Below are 21,290 nucleotides of genomic sequence, written 5' to 3' on the forward strand. Positions count from 1 at the left end.
AGTGAGCAGAGGGCCCACAGGGTGGGTCTTCAGCACACGCTCCCTCTCCCCTGTTTTTTTATTGGTCTGTGGTCATTCCCGGTGTCTGTTGTTCTCTTCTTTATGTTTGAGTCCATTCAAAGTTTAGCTCCTGCTTATAAGTGAGAACATGTGGCATTTGGTTTTCTATTTGGGCCTTGGTTCACTTCTGACACTGGCCTGCAGTTTCCACCTTCTGTTGTCAGGTGATCCTCCCTGATAGTTCTACAGGTGCCCACCACCACATCCGGCTAATTTTTTTATTATTGTAGAGATGGGATCTCACCATTTTGCTCAGGCTGGTCTCAAATTCTGGACTGAAGCGATCCACCTGCCTTGGCTTCCCAAAGTGTTAGAATTACAGGTGTGAGCCACTGTGCTGGCCTCTCATGCACTGTTGATGGCTAGGTTGATTCCATGTCTTTGACATTGTGAATAATACTGCTATGAACATAACGAGTGCCTGTGTCTTTTGGATAGGAAGATTGATTTTTCTTTGGGTAGATGCACAGGAGAGGGCTTTCTGGGTGAGATGGCAGTTCTGTTTTCAGCTCTTTGAGAAATCCCCAATCTGCTTTCAATGGTGTCTGTACTAGTTTTAATCCCCTCCCCTCCCCGAAAGCGTACCAGCGTTTCGTTTCCTCGGCTGCCTCGCCAGCATGTGTTCCTCGTCTGCGTGGTCCTCACCATTGTGACCTCCATGGGATTACAACGTCTTGTAATGTTTTTGATTGGCAGCTCTCTGATAGTGAGTTTGAGCATGTTTTCCTACATGTTGGTTGCTTGTACATTGACTTTTAAGAAGTGTGTGTTCGCATCTCTTGTCTGTTTATTAATGGGATATTCCCTAGTTGACTTGTTGATGGGCCTTGTAGATTCTGCATATTAGATGTTGTGCAGATGCACAGTTTGGGACCGTGTTCTCCCTTTGTGTACACTGTTAACTCTGTTGGTAGTTTCTTTTGCTGTGCAGCAGCTCTTTCAGGTATTCGGTCTGATGTGTCAATTTCTGTTTTTGTTGCCGTTACTCTTCAGGACTTAGCCATCTAAATGTTTTGCCAAAGCCTATGTGGAGAAGGATATTTCACAAGTTTTCTCATAAGATTTTAATAGTTTGAGGTTTTCCGTTGAAATTTTTCATTCATCTTGAGTTCCTCTTTGTGTCTGGTGAGAGGTAGGGGCCTAGTGTTACTCTTCTGCACATGACTAGCCACTTATTTCAACACCGTTGATTGAATAGGGTGTCCTTTTTCCTTTTCTTACTTTGGTGGATTCTGTGTTAGATCAGATAGTTTTCAGCGTGTGGGTTTACTTCTTGGTCCTGCCTTGTGTTCCACTGCTCTGTGTGGAGACCGGTCCCTAGCTTTTCCATGAAATTTGAAATCAGGAAGTGTGATGTGTCCAATGTAGTCTGGATGTCTCAGGATTGCAGAGGATGAAACTCAGGGTGCTTCATGGTCCCACATGAATATTAGCATCACCTGTTTCTATTTCTTGTAACAAATGTGTTGCATAGTAAAGGAACAATACAATGAGAGGGTAGAGTGGGGCGTTATGGTCCATGCATACATTGTGAAATGATGAAATCAGGGTTCTTAGTGTTTCTGATACCTTTTCCCATTATTTATTCCTTTATGGTGGGACCCTTTCAATATTCTCCTGTCAAGCTGCTTTGAAAGTGATGTGCTGATACTGTTAACCCTGGTCACCCTGCACTGGAAGAAAACAACAGAATTTTCTTCGTCTAATTTATGTGTAACTTTGTACCCTTTTATAATCCCTGCCCATTACCCATCTTTTCCCCCAATCCCTGGAAACCAATATTGTGCTCTCCAGGTCTTTGATATAGTTTCTCAGCTTCTGCATGTGTGAGATGACTCAAGGTTTGTTTCTCTCCCCCTCACTCATTTAATTTACCATCATCTCCTCCAGGTGCAACCGTGTGGTTCCCCATGATATGATTTCATTGTGGTTTTCTGTCTGAAGAGTATCCCGGTGCGAACATGTGGAACAGCTTCTTTCTCCCTTCGTCTGTGGATAAGCAGGTAGGTTGATGCTTACACTGGCTCTTGGGAACAGTGCTGGAATCCACATGGGTGGGTAGATCTATGTTTGGTGTCCTGATTTCAATGACTTTGAGTGTATTCCTAGTAGTAGAATTGCTGGTTGAAGTGGTAGTTGGAGTCTTTTAAGGTTTAGAGGAACCTCCAGGTGGTTTCTGTATCGTGTGTGCTAGTTTAACCTTCTCACGAACTGTGGAGAAGAGTCTCTCTCTCTCTCTGGAAACACACCAGCATTTCCCTTTCTTTCAATGTTTTTTGTCTTCTTTTGTAACACTCATTCCAATTAGAATGAGATGGTGTCTAAGTGTGGTTTTGATTTACATTTTGCTTGTGGTTAGTGATGTTTGCCAGGTTATTGTGAACTTGTTTCAATTTGTTGTGTAAGACTGGGCAAAGGACCTGAAGACCTGAGATGGATGCACAGGTTAAAGATTCTGTATCAACATTACTGATCCTCACGAGAAGTCAATCAAAACCACACTGAGATAGCATCTGTCTCTGGTGAGAATGAATGTTACCAAGATGGGACAGCAGTTTCATTGTCGTATAGTCTATGTGTATAACCAGCGAGTGCAAGGCGCGGATTGATCTGTGTAAACGTAGCATCATCATGAAGTCGCAGTGTCTGGCATCTCTGTGAGCTCCAGACGTATGATTTCTCTGTGGAGAGAATATTCACAACTGACCTTTGTAGCTGTTTTGAAAATTGTGGTTTTCTGTTCTTGCCTTTTGGCATAATGGCCTATGGCTCTGTCCAGGTTTCTGGTAAGGGAATGGATTTGCGTTTTATGGCTGTGTAGTGTTCCGTAGTGTGTATGTACCACATTTCCTTTCTCTGATCCACTGGTGATGGGCACCAAGGCTGATTCCATGTCTTGACCATTGCGAGTAGTACTTCCGTGAACATACGAGTGCATGCGTGTTTTCGATGGAAGGGTTTTCCTTTGGGTAGATACTTAGGAGTGGGGTTGAAGCGTTGGGTGGTAATTCTCTTTTAAGTTCTTTCAGAAATGTCCACACTGCTCTCCAGGGTGTCTGAACTAGTTTGCAGTTCCCCCAACAGTGGACCTGCATTTCTTTGCTAGTCTGCTCCACCAGCCTCTGTTGTTGTGGACCGTGTGTCATAATTGCCATTCTGACTAGTGTGACGTGGTATCGCAGTATGTTTTTGATGTGCGTTTCTCTGATGATCAGTGAGATTGAACATCTTTTCATTCTCATTGGTTACTGGTACACCTCCTTTTAAGTGTGTGTTCATGTCCCTTGTCCATTTATAATTTGGGTTTTTTTTTTCTGATTTTATTTGTTGAAGATCTTTACGATAAATCCTGGATATTAGATGTTTTTCACATGCGTAGTTGTGGAATATTTTCCCTCATTCTATAGGCTGTGTGTTGACTCTGTTGGTTGTTTCTTGTTCTGTGCAGCTGCTTTTTTGTGTATTAGGTCCCGTTTATCAGTAATTGCTTTTGGGGAGTTGACATTTAAATGCTTTGCCAAAGCCTCTGTTGAGAATGGTATTTGCTAGATTCTCATGCAGGATTTTCTCATAGTTTCAGGGCTTGAATTTTTATGTATTTATCTATTTAGAGACTGAGTCTCGCTCTGTTGTACAGGCTGGAATGCAATGAAGCCATCTCGGCTCACTGTACCCTCCACCTTCCGGGTTGAAGTGATTCTCCTGCCTCAGTCTCCCGAGTAGCTGGGAGTACAGGCATGTGCCACCATTTACGGCTAAGTTTTGTTTTTTTAGTAGAGACAGGGTTTCACCATGTCAGCCAGGATGGTCTCGAACTCTCTGACCTCTAGTCATCTGCCCACCTGGGCCTCCCAGAGTGCTTGGATTCCAGGCATGAGCCACCGCTCCCGGCCTGGGGTTTGGCATTTCAATCTTTGATTCATTTTGAGTTGCTTTCTGTACATGGTGAGACACAGGGGCCCAGTGTTATTTCTTCTGCATCTAGCTAGCCACTTATCCCAGCACCACTTACTGATAGGCAGTCCTTTCTCCATTGCTTTTTTTTGTTGTTTTTTTTCAATATCAGATGGTTTCAGGTGTGCAGGTTTATATCTGGGTCTTCTAATCTGTTCCACTGTTCTGTGGAACCGGGTCCCCAGCTTTTCCGTGAAAATGGCAAGGCATTACATTGTCTATGGGTGTTTTCTTAGAGTGTTTGCTTTGTTTTACTGTGTTTTAAATACCTTTAGCAGCCGACTTGCATGGATTTGTTTTCTAAAATACGTGCTCACCGTATGTTTTCTTGTAGGGGTTTTCTTGTAGTGGTTTCAGAATTCAGTTTTAGGTCTTTAATGTATTTTGCATTGATTTTTGTTTTGCATGACATAAGGGTCCCATTTCAGTGTTTTGTATGTGAATATTCAGTTTGCTGAAAATCATCTACTGAACAGGCGTTCTTTTGCCCATTCTGCCTTTTTGGTGTTCTTTTGAAAAATGTGTTCACTATATGTACATTGGGGTTGAGTATTTGGTTTACTCATTCTGAGCACTTAGTTTATGCCAATAAAAGCTTGTTTGGATAATTATAAGTTTGTGTTTTTCATTCATTGTTTTAGCTGCTAAGTTTGTATTTTTTAACATAATTTCTACGTTTATTATAGACTAAAAGGTACAAAGGCAGATTAGTTGCTGCCTTTGGTATATTGCCTGATACTAAGACTTCGGGTCCCAGAGAGCTTATCACGCAGGGAGTGGTGGACCCACCAGGTAGGTCTATAGCCCATACTCCATCCCTTCTTCCTTTGTTGTCTTATAGTCAGCAGTGTCTGTTGTTTTCACTTTTATGGTAGGGTGTTTTCAATGTTAGCTCCACCTTAGAAGTGAGAACATGTAGCATTTGGTGTTCTGTTTTTTCCTTATTTCTCTTTAGATAATGGCCTCCAGCTCCTTTCATGTTGCTGCCAAGGACATGATTTGCGTCTTTTTTTTTTTAAAGCTGCCTAGTTTTTTGTGGTGTATATATGTACCCCATTTTCCTATTCTGATCCACTGTTGATGGATACCTAGGTTGATTTCACGTGTTTGCCCTTGTAAAGAGTGCCGCCAAGACCGTTTGTGTGCATGTGTGTTTTGGACAGAAGGATTTATTTTCCTTTGTGTATACCCCAGTGGTGGGCTTGCTGTGTTAGATGGTAGTTCTGGTTTAAGTTCTTTGAGCAATCTCTGAAGTGCTTTCTATGGTGTCTGAACTACTTTGCATTTTCACCAAAAGTGGACCAGTGTCCCCTTTCTCTGCTGCCTCGTTCGTGTCCTTTTTTTTTTTTTTTTAACTGTGTAATTGCCATTCTGACCAGTGTGAGATGATAGCTCATTGTGCTTTTGATTTGTATTTCTCTGATAATTAGGTTTAGCATGTTTTCACATTCGTTGCTTGCTTTTACATTATCTTTTGAGAAGTGTGTGTTTATATCCGGTGCCTATTGATGAGTTATTTGGGGGGTTTTGCTAATTGATTTCTGTAAGGTCTTTCAGGTAGATTCTGGATATTAGGCCTTGGTCAGGTGCATAGTTTGGGAACATTTTCTCTCATCCTGTGTGTTGTCTGTCTACTCTGTTGGTAATTTCTTGTGTTGTGTGGTGGCTCTTTAGTGTATTAGATGTGGGAATTTCCTGGTCTCACATATACTTCAGCATTGTTTCTTTCTATGTGCTTAAAACCAATTTGCTCTATAGTAAAGGTTTACAACTAAAGAGTAGAGTGGGACATTTTGATCCATGCATATGTACCTTGTGTAATGATGAAAGCAAGGCATTGACTGTCTCTGTTACCTTGTGTAGTTGTTATTTGTTAGTTCTCTATGGTTGCAATATTCAGAATGCTTCTTTTCAGTCTTTTTTGGAAAATATGGTAGGATACTGTTAACTCTGGACACCTGCTGTGGAGTAAAATAGCTGAATTTATTCCTGTCATCTGAGAGTAACATTGTGTCCCTTTCCCAATCCCTGCCAGGACTTCCCAACCCACAGCCTCTCTTCACCACCGTGGAACTTTCTACTTCTAGGGGATAAAGTCATTTAGAGAGGAAGTTGATCTCATTCTCACATGCATGAAATCATGCCGTGTTTGTCTTTCTCTGCCTGACTCATTTCGTTGAAGGTCATGTCCTCCAGAGTTCTGCACGTTGCTGCAGATGACATGGTTTCATGAATTTCTGTGGCCGAAGAGGATTCCATTGTGTACTGCAGTTTCTTTATCCCTTTATCTGTGCACGAACAGGTAGGTGGATTGAATAGCTTCGCTATTGTGAATAGTGCTTCAGTCGCCATAGGAAGGCCGATATCTCCTCAACATAGCAGATTCTGTGTGGTTTCTGTGTATCTCCAGTGGTGGGATTGCTAGGTGAACGGATAGTTATAAAATGTGTAAGACACCTTCAACTGTTTCGCTTCATGTGTATAGTAATGTACATTGCCACCCATAGTGTATAAAAGTGTCTTTTTCTGCTGTTCTGCATTGGCCACTGCCTGTGAACGTATGGGTTTTCTGTTGTTTTTGGTAAGTTTCGTTCTAATTAGAGTGAGACACATCTGAGCATGGTTCGTACTTAGACATTTGTGTGAGGATTAGTGAAGTTGAGCAGCTTCTCTTTGACCTGTCAGTGAATTTCGTGTTTTCTTTTCAGATGTGCCTGTTCAGGATCCTTGCCCAGTTTTAGCTTGGGTATTAGGTTTTGTTCATTTTCCCAGTTAGAGTAGTGTTAGTTTCTCATGCATGTTAGATAACAACCCCTTTCACAGGTAAGATTCTGCTGAACTTTCTCTCAATCTGTAGGATGATTTCTTTAATGGTTCATTGTTCCTCTTCCCCATGTGTAAGCTCTGAAATGATGTATAGTCCCATGTGTTTGTATTCACGTTTGTTAGCAGTGATTTTAGTGTCCCATCCAAAAAGATCAAAAAATAAGAAAAAGTATTGCGAAATCAATTGCAGGGTCTAAGGGTTTCTTGCCATAGATAATTTTTGCTTTTGTTTTCTTTCTTTTTTGCAAACTGCGTGTAGAGATACAAGTTTTGCTGAGATACAGACTCCCACTTTTCTTATAGGAGCTTTGCGGCTCCAGGATTGGGTTTAGGTGTTTATTTTGTGTTGATTTGGGGGTATTACATGGTTCAGACCCTGAAATGTTGACTTCTTTGGCTTGTTTTTTCTCTGATATAACACACTGGGCATTGTGTTCAAATTAAGTCGTGGGACATCCTTTTAGATTCTGGGTTCAAATGATTCTCTCCTTCCTTAATATTCACTTAGAGGAGAGGTGCCAGAAAGTCTGGGAAGATCCATAGTGGAAAAAGTTTATCTGTATTTCATGGAGACTGATGGCCAGCTCTCTTCTGCCCAGGACTTCTGGAGAAGGCCAGCCCTACCGATTGCTGAAATACCTCCCATCTCCAGCCCTTCAGTAAACATATAAGTCATTCATTAAATATTTAAACTTCAAGAAGATAGAGTATCCCAGTGAAACTCGAATTTAACTAGAATTTAAATTTGAGAGTTGCTGGTCAGTAGAACAAGTGTGGTAGATTGGGTAACATGCTCTGATTTTTAAGGGTTTTGCTTTGTTGTTTTTTTGTTTTGTTTTGCTTTCCTTAAACAGAGTTAACACTAATTAATTAGAACAAAGAAGGAAAACATTAAATGGTTGGCATGTGTAGCATAAATGCTGTTGCATGACTTGTTCAGCCGTAGCCTCAATTTGACATACTGGACTATGAATCCTGAAGACTGGCATACAGTTACTGCACCGCGGTTATTTTTCTCATTGCAACAACTATACAACATTTTGAATAGTGTTTTAAAATTTTATTTTAATGAAAGTTAAGAAAAAAACCCTTACTTATACACTAAAGAAACTAAACATAAAATGGTCTCCCGCCTGCCTGGCAAAAGTCCCACGGCCTGATCCTGGCCAGCAGGAGCAGCTGGTGTTACGTGAAGAGCAGGGGCCAGATGCAGCTGAGCTGCCAGCCACCTAGATGTGGTTCCCTGGTGTCACGGTCTAGGTGAAGGATGGTGCAGAGCCGGTGTTCTGACCAGCATCCCGGTGGGGTCCCAGCCACTGGAAGATGTTACTGGCCTACTGTGATTCGGGCTCCAGCTGGCAGGACAGCTTGTACCTGCAGGACAGTGAGGCAGCTGTGAGGCCACCATGAGCCACACATCAGGTCCCCTCTCAGTGCCTGCGCAGCTGGAATCCTGGGTCCCCAGCGGTACCCATGCAACAGGGCTTGATGCTGGCCGTGGAGTCATGGCCATAGGCTCTCTGCAGCTTGCCACAGGGAGAGCCTCCTCTAGGCCAGGTGGGGTGGCTGACACCTGTACTGTCAGTACTTTGGGAGACTGAGGTGCATGGATTGCTTGAGGCCATGAGTTTGAGACCAGCCTGGACAACATCGTGAAACCCCATCTATACCAGAACAACAACAGCAGAACAACAGGACATGGTGTCTGTACATGCTGTACCACGTCCTGGGACATGGTGTACTGCAGTAGTCCCAGCTGCTTGAGAGGCTGAGGAAGGGCTTGAGCCCAGAAGGCAGACGTTGCAGTGAGCAGAGATGGTCACACTGCAGTGCAGCCTGGGTGACAGAGCCAGACCATGCTGGGAAAAAAAAAAAAGTGGAGAGCCTTCCCCCACCCTCTGCCCGTCCCCTAGGCCCTCACCTCTCCTTGTCACTGAGCTGCTCCATTCTTGGGAAATAGGTGACAAATTTCTCAAGAGGCCGAAGCCTGTAATTCATGGCAGCCACTTGGAGCAGCTGCATTTCCTGCAGAACTCGGACCTCCTAGAGACAGAGGAGAGGTTGCTGACAGGGCCTGGGTGGAAGATACTGAGAGCACCTTTGGTAGGCAGGGAAAAGGGGCTGATCCCTCGGGCAGTTTTCTGAGGGGGCCCCATGCAGCCCCCAGCCTGTTCTCAGAGTTGAATGTAAAAAGCCCCTCCTGTAGGAACTGGTCTTTGATTCCATTCCATTTCCCGCTTTCTCCACTGGGATAGGTCTCCTCCTCCTGTGTGTGTCAAACCCCCCAGTAAACCTAAGATGTAGAGGATGGAGCCAGGGAGTGTCCTGCCCAGGGTGGACTATGACGTCCACATCCCCACCCTCATCCAACGTGAGTGCCCCAGCTGCTCACCTTCCTCCTCTTGTTGCTGTTGCCCTGGAAGGCAGACAGAGTCCATCAGAAAGGTCCCTGGCCCACAACAGCCCCACTCCACCCCTTCCCATGCTGCATTACTGCCAGGGCCACCAGAGTCAGGGGATGTGCACATGACAGTACTTGGATCTGCCCCAGGCTCCGGGCTCTAGAGCAGGGGCATAGGAGCTGAGGCTCAGGGACTTTCTGTCCCAACCCTCTGTGATAACAGACAGGGAAACTGAGATCTCTCATAGAAAGAAAGCGCTCAGTGACCCTGGAACTGCCTGCCCTTGGAGAGGCTCAATTTCACCGGCCTGTGACGAGACTACTCTAGGGAAAGGCTAAGTCCAGCTCAGCCCACACCTCAGCAGCTTTGCAGTCAGGCAGCTCTGCAGTATCACCATTGGGAATAGGGACTGGTGGCTACTATGGAGCCTCTGTCAGTCAGAGGTAATGAGATGAGCCTGACACCCCCACCCACAGGAGCAGCTGTGAGGCTCTCAGGAGAGGAGGTTTGCCAAGGGCTGAGATCTAAGGGCTCCGTCCAGGACCCTCTCCTCCCTCAGGATCCTGGTTCCCAACTCCTCAGGCTCACTCACATCCAGATCGTCTGGGATGGCCGTATCCAATCTGTGTAACTCAGTCAGAAAATCCCCCAAGAAGGGGACCACTCCCTGTGCCAAGGAATGGTGGGAGGAGGGAGTTGTAGTGATGATGAGTATTGGCCGTCAGGTACCTGCCCAGGGTCCTGCCTCATAAAGTCCCACCAGCCCCTGTCTCCCGGAACTCCCCTCTTCAGGTCTCCCTGTTGGAGCAGCCAAAGACCCTCCACTGCCTTTCCCAATTCTCTACCTCCTCTATCCCACCTGACCCCCACGTCTAGCAAGCACTCCTAGTTACCTCTATGGTGGGATTTTAACAATTCACAAGGGCATGTGGTCCCAGTCTTACCCTTCCCCACATCCACTCTGAGTCCAGCTTTCCCTGACCCTTGCTCTGGTCTCTCAAATGGAGGTTTTCCAGGCCCAGTGTCCACAGGAGGACAGGACTGGAGAGTAAGTCCTTGCGGTCTTCACATGGAGGCCTCCAGCTGGCAGGGAAGGGAGCCCTGTCCTCTGATCCCCTGCGGCCTCTCCACGCCAAAGGCTCACTCACCTTATTCTGCCTCCGCAGCTTCATCTGGGCTCTCTGGGGGTTCCTCTCCTGGGTGGCCACCTTAAAGCTCCCCGCCTGCCAGGTGCCAGTGACGGAGACAGTGAGGCTCTCCTCTCTTCCCCCAGTTACACCCCAGCCACCCCACACTTGGATCCCTAGGAACTGGCATGAGTCACCTGGCACAGTGCTCATACCACTGGCCAGCTCCACACTCCCTGTGTGTGTCACCCACTCATGCAGCCGGGCCTCCCTGAGACTGTTTCCTCTTCTGTAAAGAGCAATGAAAACCACAGCTACCTCACAGGGCCTCCTGAGTACTGTTTCCTGTTGCCATTGTTCTCCCCCTCATCCCTCTGAGGAAGAACCAGGCATGAGCACCAGCAAATTATTTTCTTTTCTTGAACCTCATTTCCATCCTGTTAGGGCTGCACTACAGGCTTAGCATCCCTTCATTTTCCAGATGAGGAAACAGAGACCCAGAGTGGACAGTGACTCCCCAGGGACCCGAAAGAGAAGGCGCCTCCTCCCCATCCTGGAAGCTCTGTCCCACTGCCTTCTTGCAATATCCCAGCACCACTACCCATCAGGGTCATGTTGTCTGGAGTCTCTGAGTGTCTCGGTCTCCAGCCAGGCACAGTCGTGATGGGAAAGGGACAGGGTATTTTAGGAGACCTGGTTAAGTGGCATCTGCCTATCCGAGCCCCACTGGAGTCTGTGCCACACAAACAGGGTTTGAGCTATGCCAAAGGTTTTGCCTCGCCAATGATCCCCCAGGGGAGTTCCATGCACAGAACCCTCTTCCTCCACTCAGGAAGTGGCCTCCTGCGGTGCCATTTCTGACTGACATGGCGGGGTTTTCCAGAATCCTGGGTGAGGTGTCAAGTTGTCTTCCCGTTTGCATGGAATATTCTGAGATCTGGTCAGGGAGGATCCCCTAGGAATGCTTGAATCCCTGAGATACTTGTCATGAGCATGTGTCACTGCTAACTGGTGAGAATCCTGTGACATGACCATTTTCGGGTGTCTGCAAAGGGCAGAGCGGGGAGTCCCAGGAAACACACATCTATCCCGAGTATGCCCATTGGTACCCAAAGCTGGGCGGTCCACTGGACTCCCTGGCACATGAGCTTCCCCTGTTGTTGTTCCCCCTCTCCGCTAGTGTGGGCAGAGGCCACTGCCTTTGGAGATGCGCTGCAGACAGAAGCAGCAGCAGAGGCCTGGCTTCCTGAGGAATTGCCGGCCAGTTTGAGGAAGAAAGAAAGTCCCACCTACCATGACCACCCCCCAGCCTGGAGGAAGCTCCATGCCAGCAGCACTGACAAGCGCGGGAACCAGAGCCCTGCTAATGCTGCAGCTCATCACCCCCGCTCCGCAGCCCAGCAGCCATTGCCACATCCCATTTCCAGGGCCTCCTGCCCCTGTGCCCCCACGTGCCTGTGGACCACACAGCTCTCTTCCTATTGGCCCAAGGTAGGCATGGAGAGAATTTTTCAAGTCCCCTTTTAGTAGATAAGTCAAAAGAAAATAACCACTCCACACCAGGTCCAATGCCCTTCCAAACTCAGTCTTTCCTCTGACCCTTAAACACTTCTGCATCTCCCAGACTCCAGTGTACCTTGATCAGCAGGTCCCTCTTCACTGCAGTGTCTTTTTTGCAGAGTTGTTTTAGATGTTTTGTGCTTTTGCTATGGGCAGAGGAAAGAAAGAAAAGGAAATTTGTGAATAAGCGGAGAGATTTGTGAGTTCCAATCCAATCCCTTTTGTTTGAAAACCCAGAGAATCCCAACTTCATGGGTGAGAGTTTCCAGTAGGGTCCTCTGATAACAAGGGCTCCAGAGGACCAGGGTGGGACCCGTCATGCTCCTTCCCCGGCCCATCTCCACTTCACATGAGCCCCTGCGTGTTCACAGTTAGCTTCCAGCTGGACACAGTTCCACTGCTGGGTACAAACACCTGAAAGCCTCCAGTTGGCTCCAGTCTGTTCCTGATGGTTAAAAATCCTTAGTCCTGGCTGGGCGCGGTGGCTCAAGCCTGTAATCCCAGCACTTTAGGAGGCCGAGGCGGGCGGATCACAAGGTCAGGAGATCGAGACCACAGTGAAACCCCGTCTCTACTAAAAATACAAGAAATTAGCCGGGCGCGGTGGCGGGCGCCTGTAGTCCCAGCTACTCAGGAGGCTGAGGCAGGAGAATGGCGAGAACCCGGGAGGCGGAGCTTGCAGTGAGCCGAGATCGCGCCACTGCACTCCAGCCTGGGCAACAGCGTGAGACTCCGTCTCAAAAAAAAAAAAAAAAAAAAAAATCCTTAGTCCTGAGTTGGAAATCCTTGCTTAGTAGTCCAAGGCAGCGTAGTGACCACACCCACCAGGCCATCCCTGCCTCCAGTGTCCCTGGTCTCCAAGAACCTTTCAGAGTGGTTGAGGGCACATGGGGAGATCTATGGGTCCCTAGGTCAACCCTGGGGCTCCCGTGGAGGGAAGCCTCCTCACCTGGACACTGCTGCCCACGTCTTGTGTAGCCGATGTATTGGTTTGCTGCACAGAGCAGAGACAATGGCGTGCACCGAGGAGAAGTTGTTGAGGCTTAGGCACTCCTGGAGAGGGAAGAGTGAGCTGTGAGTTCCACAGTTGGAGCCTGGCCCACTTAAGCCACAGCCCGCTGTGCTGAGATCTCCCTTCCTGGACAAAGCAGAGGCCCAGGGAGCCTCAGGAGGGCACTACTGGGGCCGAGTGAATGTCACTCATCTAGGAGGATTTTAGTTCAACCCAAGGAAGATCCCAGGTCAGAAGTGAGCAGCCACCACTGGGCCATGGGAGTCAAGGTCTATGGCAAGAAGGGGCTAGGTGATATCCAGGGCTGAAGCCAGAGATACAGATGCCACTCCTGAAAGGCGATGGAGGAGAAGAGGCAGTTCCCCGTTTTTAAAGACGAAATTCTCAGGCCCAACCATGGCTTACCCTGGCCACCTTGATCCAGTGCTCCACCACCCTGGCCCTGTCCCGGCCTGTCATGCCATGGTTCCCGAGGCAGGAGGTGGTGACGCAGTTGGTGAGCCTGTTGAAGTGTGCGATGGTCGCATGAACTGTGGGTGCCACGTGCTCATTCCCCTCCTTAGCTCGTTGACCCCAGATGGAGCCCAAGCATTCGTAGAGCTCCACCTTCTTGAACAGCTCCTTTGGGGGAGGAGGAGAGTGTCATGGACAGAGCACACCCCAGCTCAGAGTCACCCACAGTCCCAGGCAGGGACTGAGCTCACAGTCATCCATGGTCTCTGACAGGAACCGATCTGGAGTTCAGAAAGCTTTAAAATGGGCTCCAGACAAGTGGGAGTCCCTGGGTTTGATTTTCTGCCCACTGAGGGCCCTTAGTGCATCATGGCCCAGAATCCAACAAGGGTGGGAAGAGAGAGTGACATTTTCTCCCAGGCCATCTGCATTCCAAGGAGTAGAAGGTGGCTCAGGCCTTCCCGTCCTGAGGCCTCGTCTTCCTCCCATCCCAGTCAGCCCTGTACTCCTTCTCTCCATACCGGTGCACTTTCCTTGTGGCAGCTGCAACTATGGGCTCTGTTTGGGTGTCTCCCATAGAATCGAGTATGCATCAGGCACCTAATAAGCGCTGAGGGTAGTGAGGCTCCTGAGCAGCTGGGTGAGTGACCCATGGCCCTGCCTGCCCCTCAGTGAGCACCTGCCCTGTCCTGCTTTCTGTCCATCCCCTGTCATTTAGTCTGCACACTCTGTGGAGCTAGCACAGGCGACGTGCCATCTCTGCTGTCCATATGCAGTCAGGGAAGGCTTGTGCGTGAGGAAACTCATCCAGATCCCATGTTTGGTAAGAAGTGGGGATGACATTCGACCCAGGGCATTGGCCACTCCTCGGGTAGAGGCTGGTCTGAGACAGCTAGTGCCAGAGGCACAGCCTGCAAAGCCCAGCTGCTCACCGCATCCATGCGGGTCAGCTGCTCTGCCAGCAGCCTGGGAGGGAAGGTCGTGATGTCAGGCATCTCCTCAAGTTGGTTCTTCACAGTCCTGAAAGAGGGACTGGGGGACTCTGAGGCGGACTGTGGCTCCAGCAGTGTCGCTGGAGGAGACCCTTCCCCTGGTGCTGGTCCTGGTGCTGAATATAGATTTCCTGGTGCACCCAGGGCTGCACCTGACTCTGGCTCCAGAGCAGGCCCCAGGTCAACCAGCAGTGGTGGTGCTGGCTCCAGGGCCGGCATTGTTAATGCGTGTTGCCCAGGAGGTGGAGCAGTATCTGGAAAAGGAGAAAAGGTCATGACACGAGTCACTATTCGCTGGGCTTTCCAAGCACAAAAATGACCGGATGAAATGTAAGGGAATTGTAACCCCACAACACCACCCCCGGAAAGTCTTCCAGACTGCAAGCCACCTCACCATCTGGCTTGGCCTCGTTGGGCTCCGGAAGCACCAACTGGCCTAGGACAAGTTCCTGATGGTCCTCCACACCCAGTCCAGGCCAGGCGAAGTTCCTGAAGGCCAGCTTTATCCGGAAAGATGACCGTTGCGGGGGCTGATAGCAAACTGAAGTGTTTTCAAGGGGCCAGGTGAACAGAATGGAGGTGATGGTGCTGGTGATGGAGTAGACAGCTGAGTCAGAGGCCTGGCCTTCTCCCACACAACCCTCCACGGCACACTTGCATGGTTCTGGGTCCCTGGCATGTTGCTGCCTGTGTAGAGGACAGCCCCACCCTTCCCCAAGCCGTCAGTGCTGTCCTGGAAGGGGCAGACCTGGCCACGCAGCAGGGCTGTACAGACCCTTGTGCGCCCCAGTGTCCCACTGACATTCTCTTCCCAAAGGCCCTGGAGCACAGCCCTGTGCACCTGGACACTCAAGACTGCAGCTCCAGGCTGATTTGTGAGCAGGTTTCTCATCAAGCTCCAGCTCTGGGTCCCCTGGTCCTGGGGTTAGGAGTGTAGGGGCAGATGTAGAGTGGAGGAGGACAGGTAGAGTTGGGAAGCCACGGCACGGGGCATGGGTCTCCCAGTGGCAAGCTGAGACCCCAGCCTCCCCTCTCCTTTGCAGGGCACCTAAGTCTCCATATACAGAACTCACTATTTGCCTCTTGTGGGGGAAGTCTCCACATGTCAGCCTTCTCGTGGGAATTACAAGAAGTATGAGCCCCAGGACTCCTTTAGTGTGTCCTCAGGCAGAGGCCACATCTTTTACCCCATGTTTTCTGGATGAAAAGGCTCTTTAGAACCCTAAATCCACCCAGTTTATACTTGTTGCTGGACTCCATCATTCTAGTCAGAATCTGGGAGGATGCCTCCATACGTAGAAGAGGTCATGAGGGTTTCACCTCTAACATTGTGTAGATAGGACCTATTTATTCTGTCTCCTGTGAGCACCTGACTCTCAGTAAGTCGAGGCCCAGGGATTGTCTTCTGCTTTATGAAATTATGCCAAGTCACAAGAAGAACAATGCACAAATAAGGTGTTTTGTATGTATGTGTTGAATGAGTGAGCCCCAACCATTGGAGAACCCCAGTAAGCCTCTCCAGATATCTGAGTGGACCTATGGTTCCTCTTTCAGCACCAAGGGACCCCTCTTCTGTCTGTGTGAAGGAGAAAGACCAGCCAGAAGGAATCTCAGACATGTTTTACCAATACCATCACGGACTTGCTTTCTATGTGCTTTTCCAAACAGCGAGGGATATGGGCCATTGAGGCAGAATGCTGAGAGCTACTTCAGTGAGTGGGAAGAGAAAAGCAATAAACATGAATCACAGCACCCCCGGCAGATATCCAGAGTTTTAGACTCTAGGGACCCCTTTTTTTGCCGTGTCTTAGATCATTCAGTCCCTACAAGAACCCTGTGAGGTTCATCTTCTCACTGCTCCCTTTTCCAGAGGAGGCAACCGAGTCTCGGAGAGCTGCATCTTCAAGGCACAGCCAGTAGGGCACAGAGGCACTTCCGTGTCTTGGAGGGGATGGACACTCACCTTCTAACGAGTAGTTCCAAAAAGTGTGGCACGGTGATAAAGTCCCAGGAGGGGCCAAGGCAGGTGGCATAGGAGGAGATGGGTTTAGTTAGCAAGGCTGGAACCAGGGAGTCCAACAGCTTCTCCCCTGTGCCGGGCTGGAAAGTTGACATCCTGCAGATCTCATTTTCATACTAGGGGGACAAGGAGGGACATGGGAGTCAGTGGTAACACCATGAGCCACCAGAGGATCGGGATCTGGAAGTCACACCAAGAAGCACCAACCCTTCAGGGACTTGTGCATGTGGTGCCCATGGTGAAAAGGGTTCTAGGCTTTCAAAGTAAAATTGCATGTGAGGATGGAGAATTGATAAAATGATTCACTCCTTCAAGGCATTGTCATGGTGTTTGTCATCTGTGGGGCAATGGCACCTTGTGTATCAGCAGCCTGCATGAAGAGCATCATCCCTGCAGTCCTCACAAATCATCCTCATGATAGAGAAGAGACATGGGCTTTTGGATGTCACATGGCTGCTGAGCAGCACCTGGGTCAGAAGTGAGCACCTTCCACAGGGAGGACTGGATGAAATTCCCTGTAGGCCACCTGAGGCTCCACTTCTGATATGGAGGGGAAGGGCCTGGGGAGGTCTCGTCCCCTCCTCATTTTAGCAACAGCACACAGGACAAGATGCTCTAGAAGAACCCTTTGTCTTAAAGGGATTTGATTGTTTTTGTTCCTTTAACATGAACATGAATCTGGAGAAACAGCTACGGCCATCCCAGCCCTGGGCAAGGGGAAAATGCCAGAAGACTCCAGGGTGGGAGGAAGCCCATCCCAAGGCCCAGGATCTGCCAGGCGACTCGGGGAAGAGAAAACGCGGGCAGATATGGAACCCGTGAAAGGTTACACAAGTGTACGTTTGAAAGTGGAAATGAAACAAGGTGATTTTCTCTGCCACACAGACAGCAGATTGGCAAAAAGTTAAAAGCATGTTAGTATTCAGGGGAGGCTGTGTTCAGAGAAGCAGCTACCTTCAGAGGCTGAGGCTGCTGGTGACCGTGTGAGCAGCTGGAGCCCTTTTGGAAAGTCAGCTGGCTAGAGCTGTTGAAACTTGCTATCTGCACATCCTTTCACCCAGATTTCCCTTTCCCGGGTGTCTGTCTTCCTCAGGGTATTTGTATATTTTATGGGTTGAATTGTTTCCCCTCCCCAAAATGTAACCGTTTCTATTCTCAACCCCAGAGACTCAGAATGTAACTGTGTCTGGACCCAGAGTTCTCCAAGAGGTAATTCAAGTGAAGTGAGTTCATTAGGGTGGCCCCTAAGTTAATATGCCTGGGGTTCTTACAAGGAGAGGTGGTGAGTGCACAGAGAAGTTGAAGAGAAGACCCTGTGCTGACCGAGATAGAAGTCAGCCATCTCCAAGGCAAGGAGAGAGGCCCAGAGAAACCACCCCAGTCTGACAGCTTGACGTTGGGCTTCCAGTCTCCAGAATTGTGAGGAACCAGATTTCTGGAGTTAAGCCCTTCAGTCAGCGTGCCATGTTATAGCAGCCCCGGGAAACTGCTGCAGCCTATTAGGACACACATAGGATTATGCTCCCTGTAGAAAAGTCTTTCTAAAATTCCCTAGAAAGGGAATTTTATCACTACAGGCTCCGCCGGCACTGAGAGGCTGACCCACTGTGGAGCATGGCCTCCCTTAAGCAATATTATAGTGAGATGCGAGGGTACAGCTCCTGCCTGATGGGGAGGCAAGGATGAGTTCTGTGAGATGACGCTTTAAAGCCAAATGCATAGAGTAGCTTCACCTTCTTTTGTTGTAATCAGTGTCCACTCCCACCTTGTTTGTGTAAAAGTTTTGGATTTTAAGTCCTGGAGGAGGTCTGGCAGGGCAGTGGAGATACCTGTTGCCGGAGATACACTTACGGTGGGGAGTTAAAATGATAACTGTGTGAGTATGTTGCTATAATTTTACCATTATACTCAATTCTGTGGCAACATGCTGAGATACTCCTGGCTTAGCGTAAAGTGAAAACAGATTTTCTCTGATCTTCCTCTGATAGATGAAAGAGATTTTGCCTATAACCCAGTTGTCACTGGGGACTAATGGCAGCCAGATTCCTTTGGAAGAGAACACTGGGCCACTCAAGTGGGAAATCCCTAGGACAGAGCTTAGGGAGTCCCCATATTCATGTCTGAGTCCTGGGCCCACCCTGGTTTTCTGGAGTCCCTGTCTGTGGAGACCCTTCTGTACCCAATCTCACCCCAGACCAGCCCTGGCCGTGGTTGGTGGCGGTGGGCCCCTGCCCTTCTTTGAAGAAGTTGGAGAAATGGAATCCATCCAACAGCTCCTGCTTGATCTGCTGTGTGGAGCTCTGCAAAGAGAGTGCCCGAGAGCCGGGCCAAGAGGTGTCAGTGGCCTGCCTGGCTGACCGCACACATTGGCACACCCCCATTAGAACTCCTTCCTGGTGTCCCCATCCCCAACAGGATTTGGCACATAGGAGCATCTGCATAGACCTCCAGCCAGAGAAGGTTGAGGTCTCCGGCAGATGAATTGGGATTCACATCTGAGTGGCAAACTGTGTCCTCGACACTGAACTTCCCATCCTGCCAGGCATGGTCTGGGCGGTGAACCTGACATACCTACCAGGCTCCAAACACCTGACAACCTACCTGCTCCTGTCCAGGGAGGGCCCCTCATCTCCTGTTTCCCCCAAACATATGGGGAGGGACTCGGTGCTGCCCTGATGGGCACAGCTGAGGCCTGGCCTGGACGGGCCTGCCCTGGGCCCTGTGTTACCTGTGGGTGCCTTCTGGCAAAGGGCCAGAGGCCTCGAGGGTGAGGGTTGAACCAATGTCTATATTCTCGAGAAAGACTCTCATTTTGGCCTCTTCTGCGACGAGGAGGTCGGCAGCACGTCGGGACACAGCAGGAGAACATGTTGTTCTCTGCAGTGTCGCCTACCAAATGAACTGGAAATGGGGCTGTGTGTATAATATGGGTGCCTAGTTACCAGAATTCTAAGTTCTACTGGGGGTCTGTTAGCAAGGAAGTGAGGTCACATCTTGTAGGTTCCATCCTGTAAGCGCCTTCTTTCCATAAGACCTACTCAAAGGCCCCTCTGGGCTTCTGGCCGCTCGCCCTCCCCTGTCAACTCCTTAACTGTTCACCATTATGCAAAAGTGTGCCCCTTCAGCACCTTGGGAAGACCTGGATGTAACCGGGGTCCCAGGTTTGAGGAGCCAGTGCTGGGTCAAACAGCCTTTATCTTAGCAGTTGTGAGACCCTAGAGAACTCCTTTGGTGTTTTGGGCTCTCCCTACCTTGCACAATGGGAGTTATGCTAGCATCATAACCCTTCCTGGGGAACTCCTGAGGTGTTTTTGAGATAAATCTTAAAAAACTGATGGTGTTGTGGTCCCTGTAGATATTGCATATACTTCGAGATGGAAGAACTACAAGAAGGGGTGAGAGGTAGCATGGAATACAACTCCAGTGGGCCTGGGGTCTATAGTGTGATCTCAGGAAAAGGTACTTTTGCTCTGGGCCTCGTCTTTCATACTGCACTAGTAGAGGTTGAGATTAAATAAAATTCAGACATCCACCTGCTCTGACATTGCACCTTCCAGTGCCTTCCCATTTTATTTAGACCCAGACCCTGTGCCTCATCTCAGCCTTGGGTGGGCAGCATCCACAAAGACAGCACTGAGGGGTTAGTGATTCCCTCCTGAATGATGGAATATGACACAGATGGTGGAATAGCACTTCTGGGTCAGTTCAGTGTATTAGAGCAAAGAGCCATAGCCTGGGGAGGTCATCAAAAACAGAATTGTATTTCTCCCAGTTCTGGAGGTTGGAATTGGAGATGAGGGTACCAGCTTGGTAGGGCCTTAGTGAGGACATTTCTGCCCCATTCACTGAGCTTTTACAGGTGCTGTCTTTTCCTTGGAGGATGGCTCAATGTTAGGAGCATGGGTGGACCTCCCTTCAAGGCCCCGCTCCCACTTGTTGCTTGGTGGTCGTGAGGAAGTCGTAGAACATCCCTGTTCCCGTTTTCTCCTCTGAGAAATGGCATTTGTGAGAATTGCTTCCATCTTAAACAGAGAATAAAGAATGGAAAGAAGTTAACTTAGTGCCATTGGGCAGAGAGTGAGAGCCCAGCAAACCAGAGAGATCAGCTTGCCGACATCAGTGGTGAGGAGTGCGGAGAGTGGGTGAGGCTGGGGCAGGAAGCAGGCCAGCCTGCCAGAGCCCAGGAACAGGTGAAGGGCAAGAGTGAGCTCCTCACCCTGAATTCTCAGGGGACACAGGCATGCAGGGGCTGTGGGGAGCACAATCATCAGGGCTGCCCTCATTCCCCTGGTTCCCTCCATATCCGACGTGGTCCCAGGTCCCCTTCTCCCTGTATTTCCTCTCTGCCCTGCTTTCCTCCTGGCTGCCCTCCTAGGACTCATTTTTGGCCCTGGTTAGGTGGAGTCTTGAGTTAACTGTACACCTATTAATAACTCCTCTGACGTTCAACGCGCCGTTTATTGAGACCTCTGAGCTTATTCAGAGACCTCCTGCTGCTGGGACCTGAGAGAGGGCCAGAGGGAGCTGACAGTGCAGTGGCAGTTTTCCCTGGGGTGCCGCTACAGGGCCCACTGGCAGGTATCTGCTGAACTCGAGCGTTGTTTTGGGTCTCTGGGGTTCTGAGGTGTGATTTCCCCTCTGAAGATCGGCTGAGCCCCCAGTGGGTGCCTTAGTCTCAAAAATGGGTCCCCCCGAGCTGGGAGCTGTGCTCTACCCTCAGTTTCCTAGGACGTTTCACACCTCACCCCATTTTGGCTCCCGAAACCCAAAGAGAGGGTCTGTAGAAATTGCTAGGTACGAAAAGGCTACCGAGAAGTCATGGGAAGTGTATTTACATAACGCAGTGGTTTTCAGCCATTACTATACGTTTGCCTCAGCAAAGGC

At 49.1% G+C, this 21,290-nt stretch overlaps 1 protein-coding gene and 1 long non-coding RNA gene across 8 annotated transcripts in view; one reads left to right on the forward strand and one right to left on the reverse strand.

Annotated features, from left to right (window-relative positions):
- LOC126929567 (uncharacterized) overlaps nucleotides 1–21,290 on the forward strand; it is a 65,666-nt gene that overhangs the window by 14,771 nt on the left and 29,605 nt on the right. The window lies entirely within an intron of this gene.
- On the reverse strand, nucleotides 8,089–15,278 carry LOC126929505 (ral-GDS-related protein-like). Its single transcript, XM_050745938.1, has 11 exons — nucleotides 15,095–15,278; nucleotides 14,781–14,993; nucleotides 14,327–14,640; nucleotides 13,347–13,562; nucleotides 12,879–12,982; nucleotides 12,006–12,075; nucleotides 10,391–10,465; nucleotides 9,835–9,909; nucleotides 9,233–9,256; nucleotides 8,762–8,883; nucleotides 8,089–8,214 (listed from the first exon to the last, which is right to left on the reverse strand). The coding sequence occupies exons 1-11, from the start codon at nucleotides 15,276–15,278 to the stop codon at nucleotides 8,175–8,177; spliced, it is 1,437 nt and encodes a 478-aa protein (XP_050601895.1). The 3' UTR covers nucleotides 8,089–8,174.

The sequence above is a fragment of the Macaca thibetana genome, chromosome 10, assembly GCF_024542745.1.
Source record: "Macaca thibetana thibetana isolate TM-01 chromosome 10, ASM2454274v1, whole genome shotgun sequence".
In the NCBI taxonomy this organism is placed as follows: domain Eukaryota; kingdom Metazoa; phylum Chordata; class Mammalia; order Primates; family Cercopithecidae; genus Macaca; species Macaca thibetana.

What these genes read in the sequence shown, in the direction of transcription:
- LOC126929505 (XM_050745938.1), bottom strand. Translation starts at nt 15,278, where the DNA reads ATGAGAAACCTGCTCACAAATCAGCCTGGAGCTGCAGTCTTGAGTGTC. An exon ending in CAACGAGGCCAAGCCAGATG is followed by an intron (nt 14,641 to 14,780) that starts GTGAGGTGGCTT and finishes CTCCTTTTCCAG; the next exon opens with ATACTGCTCCACCTCCTGGG. An exon ending in AGCTGACCCGCATGGATGCG is followed by an intron (nt 13,563 to 14,326) that starts GTGAGCAGCTGG and finishes CCTCCCCCAAAG; the next exon opens with GAGCTGTTCAAGAAGGTGGA.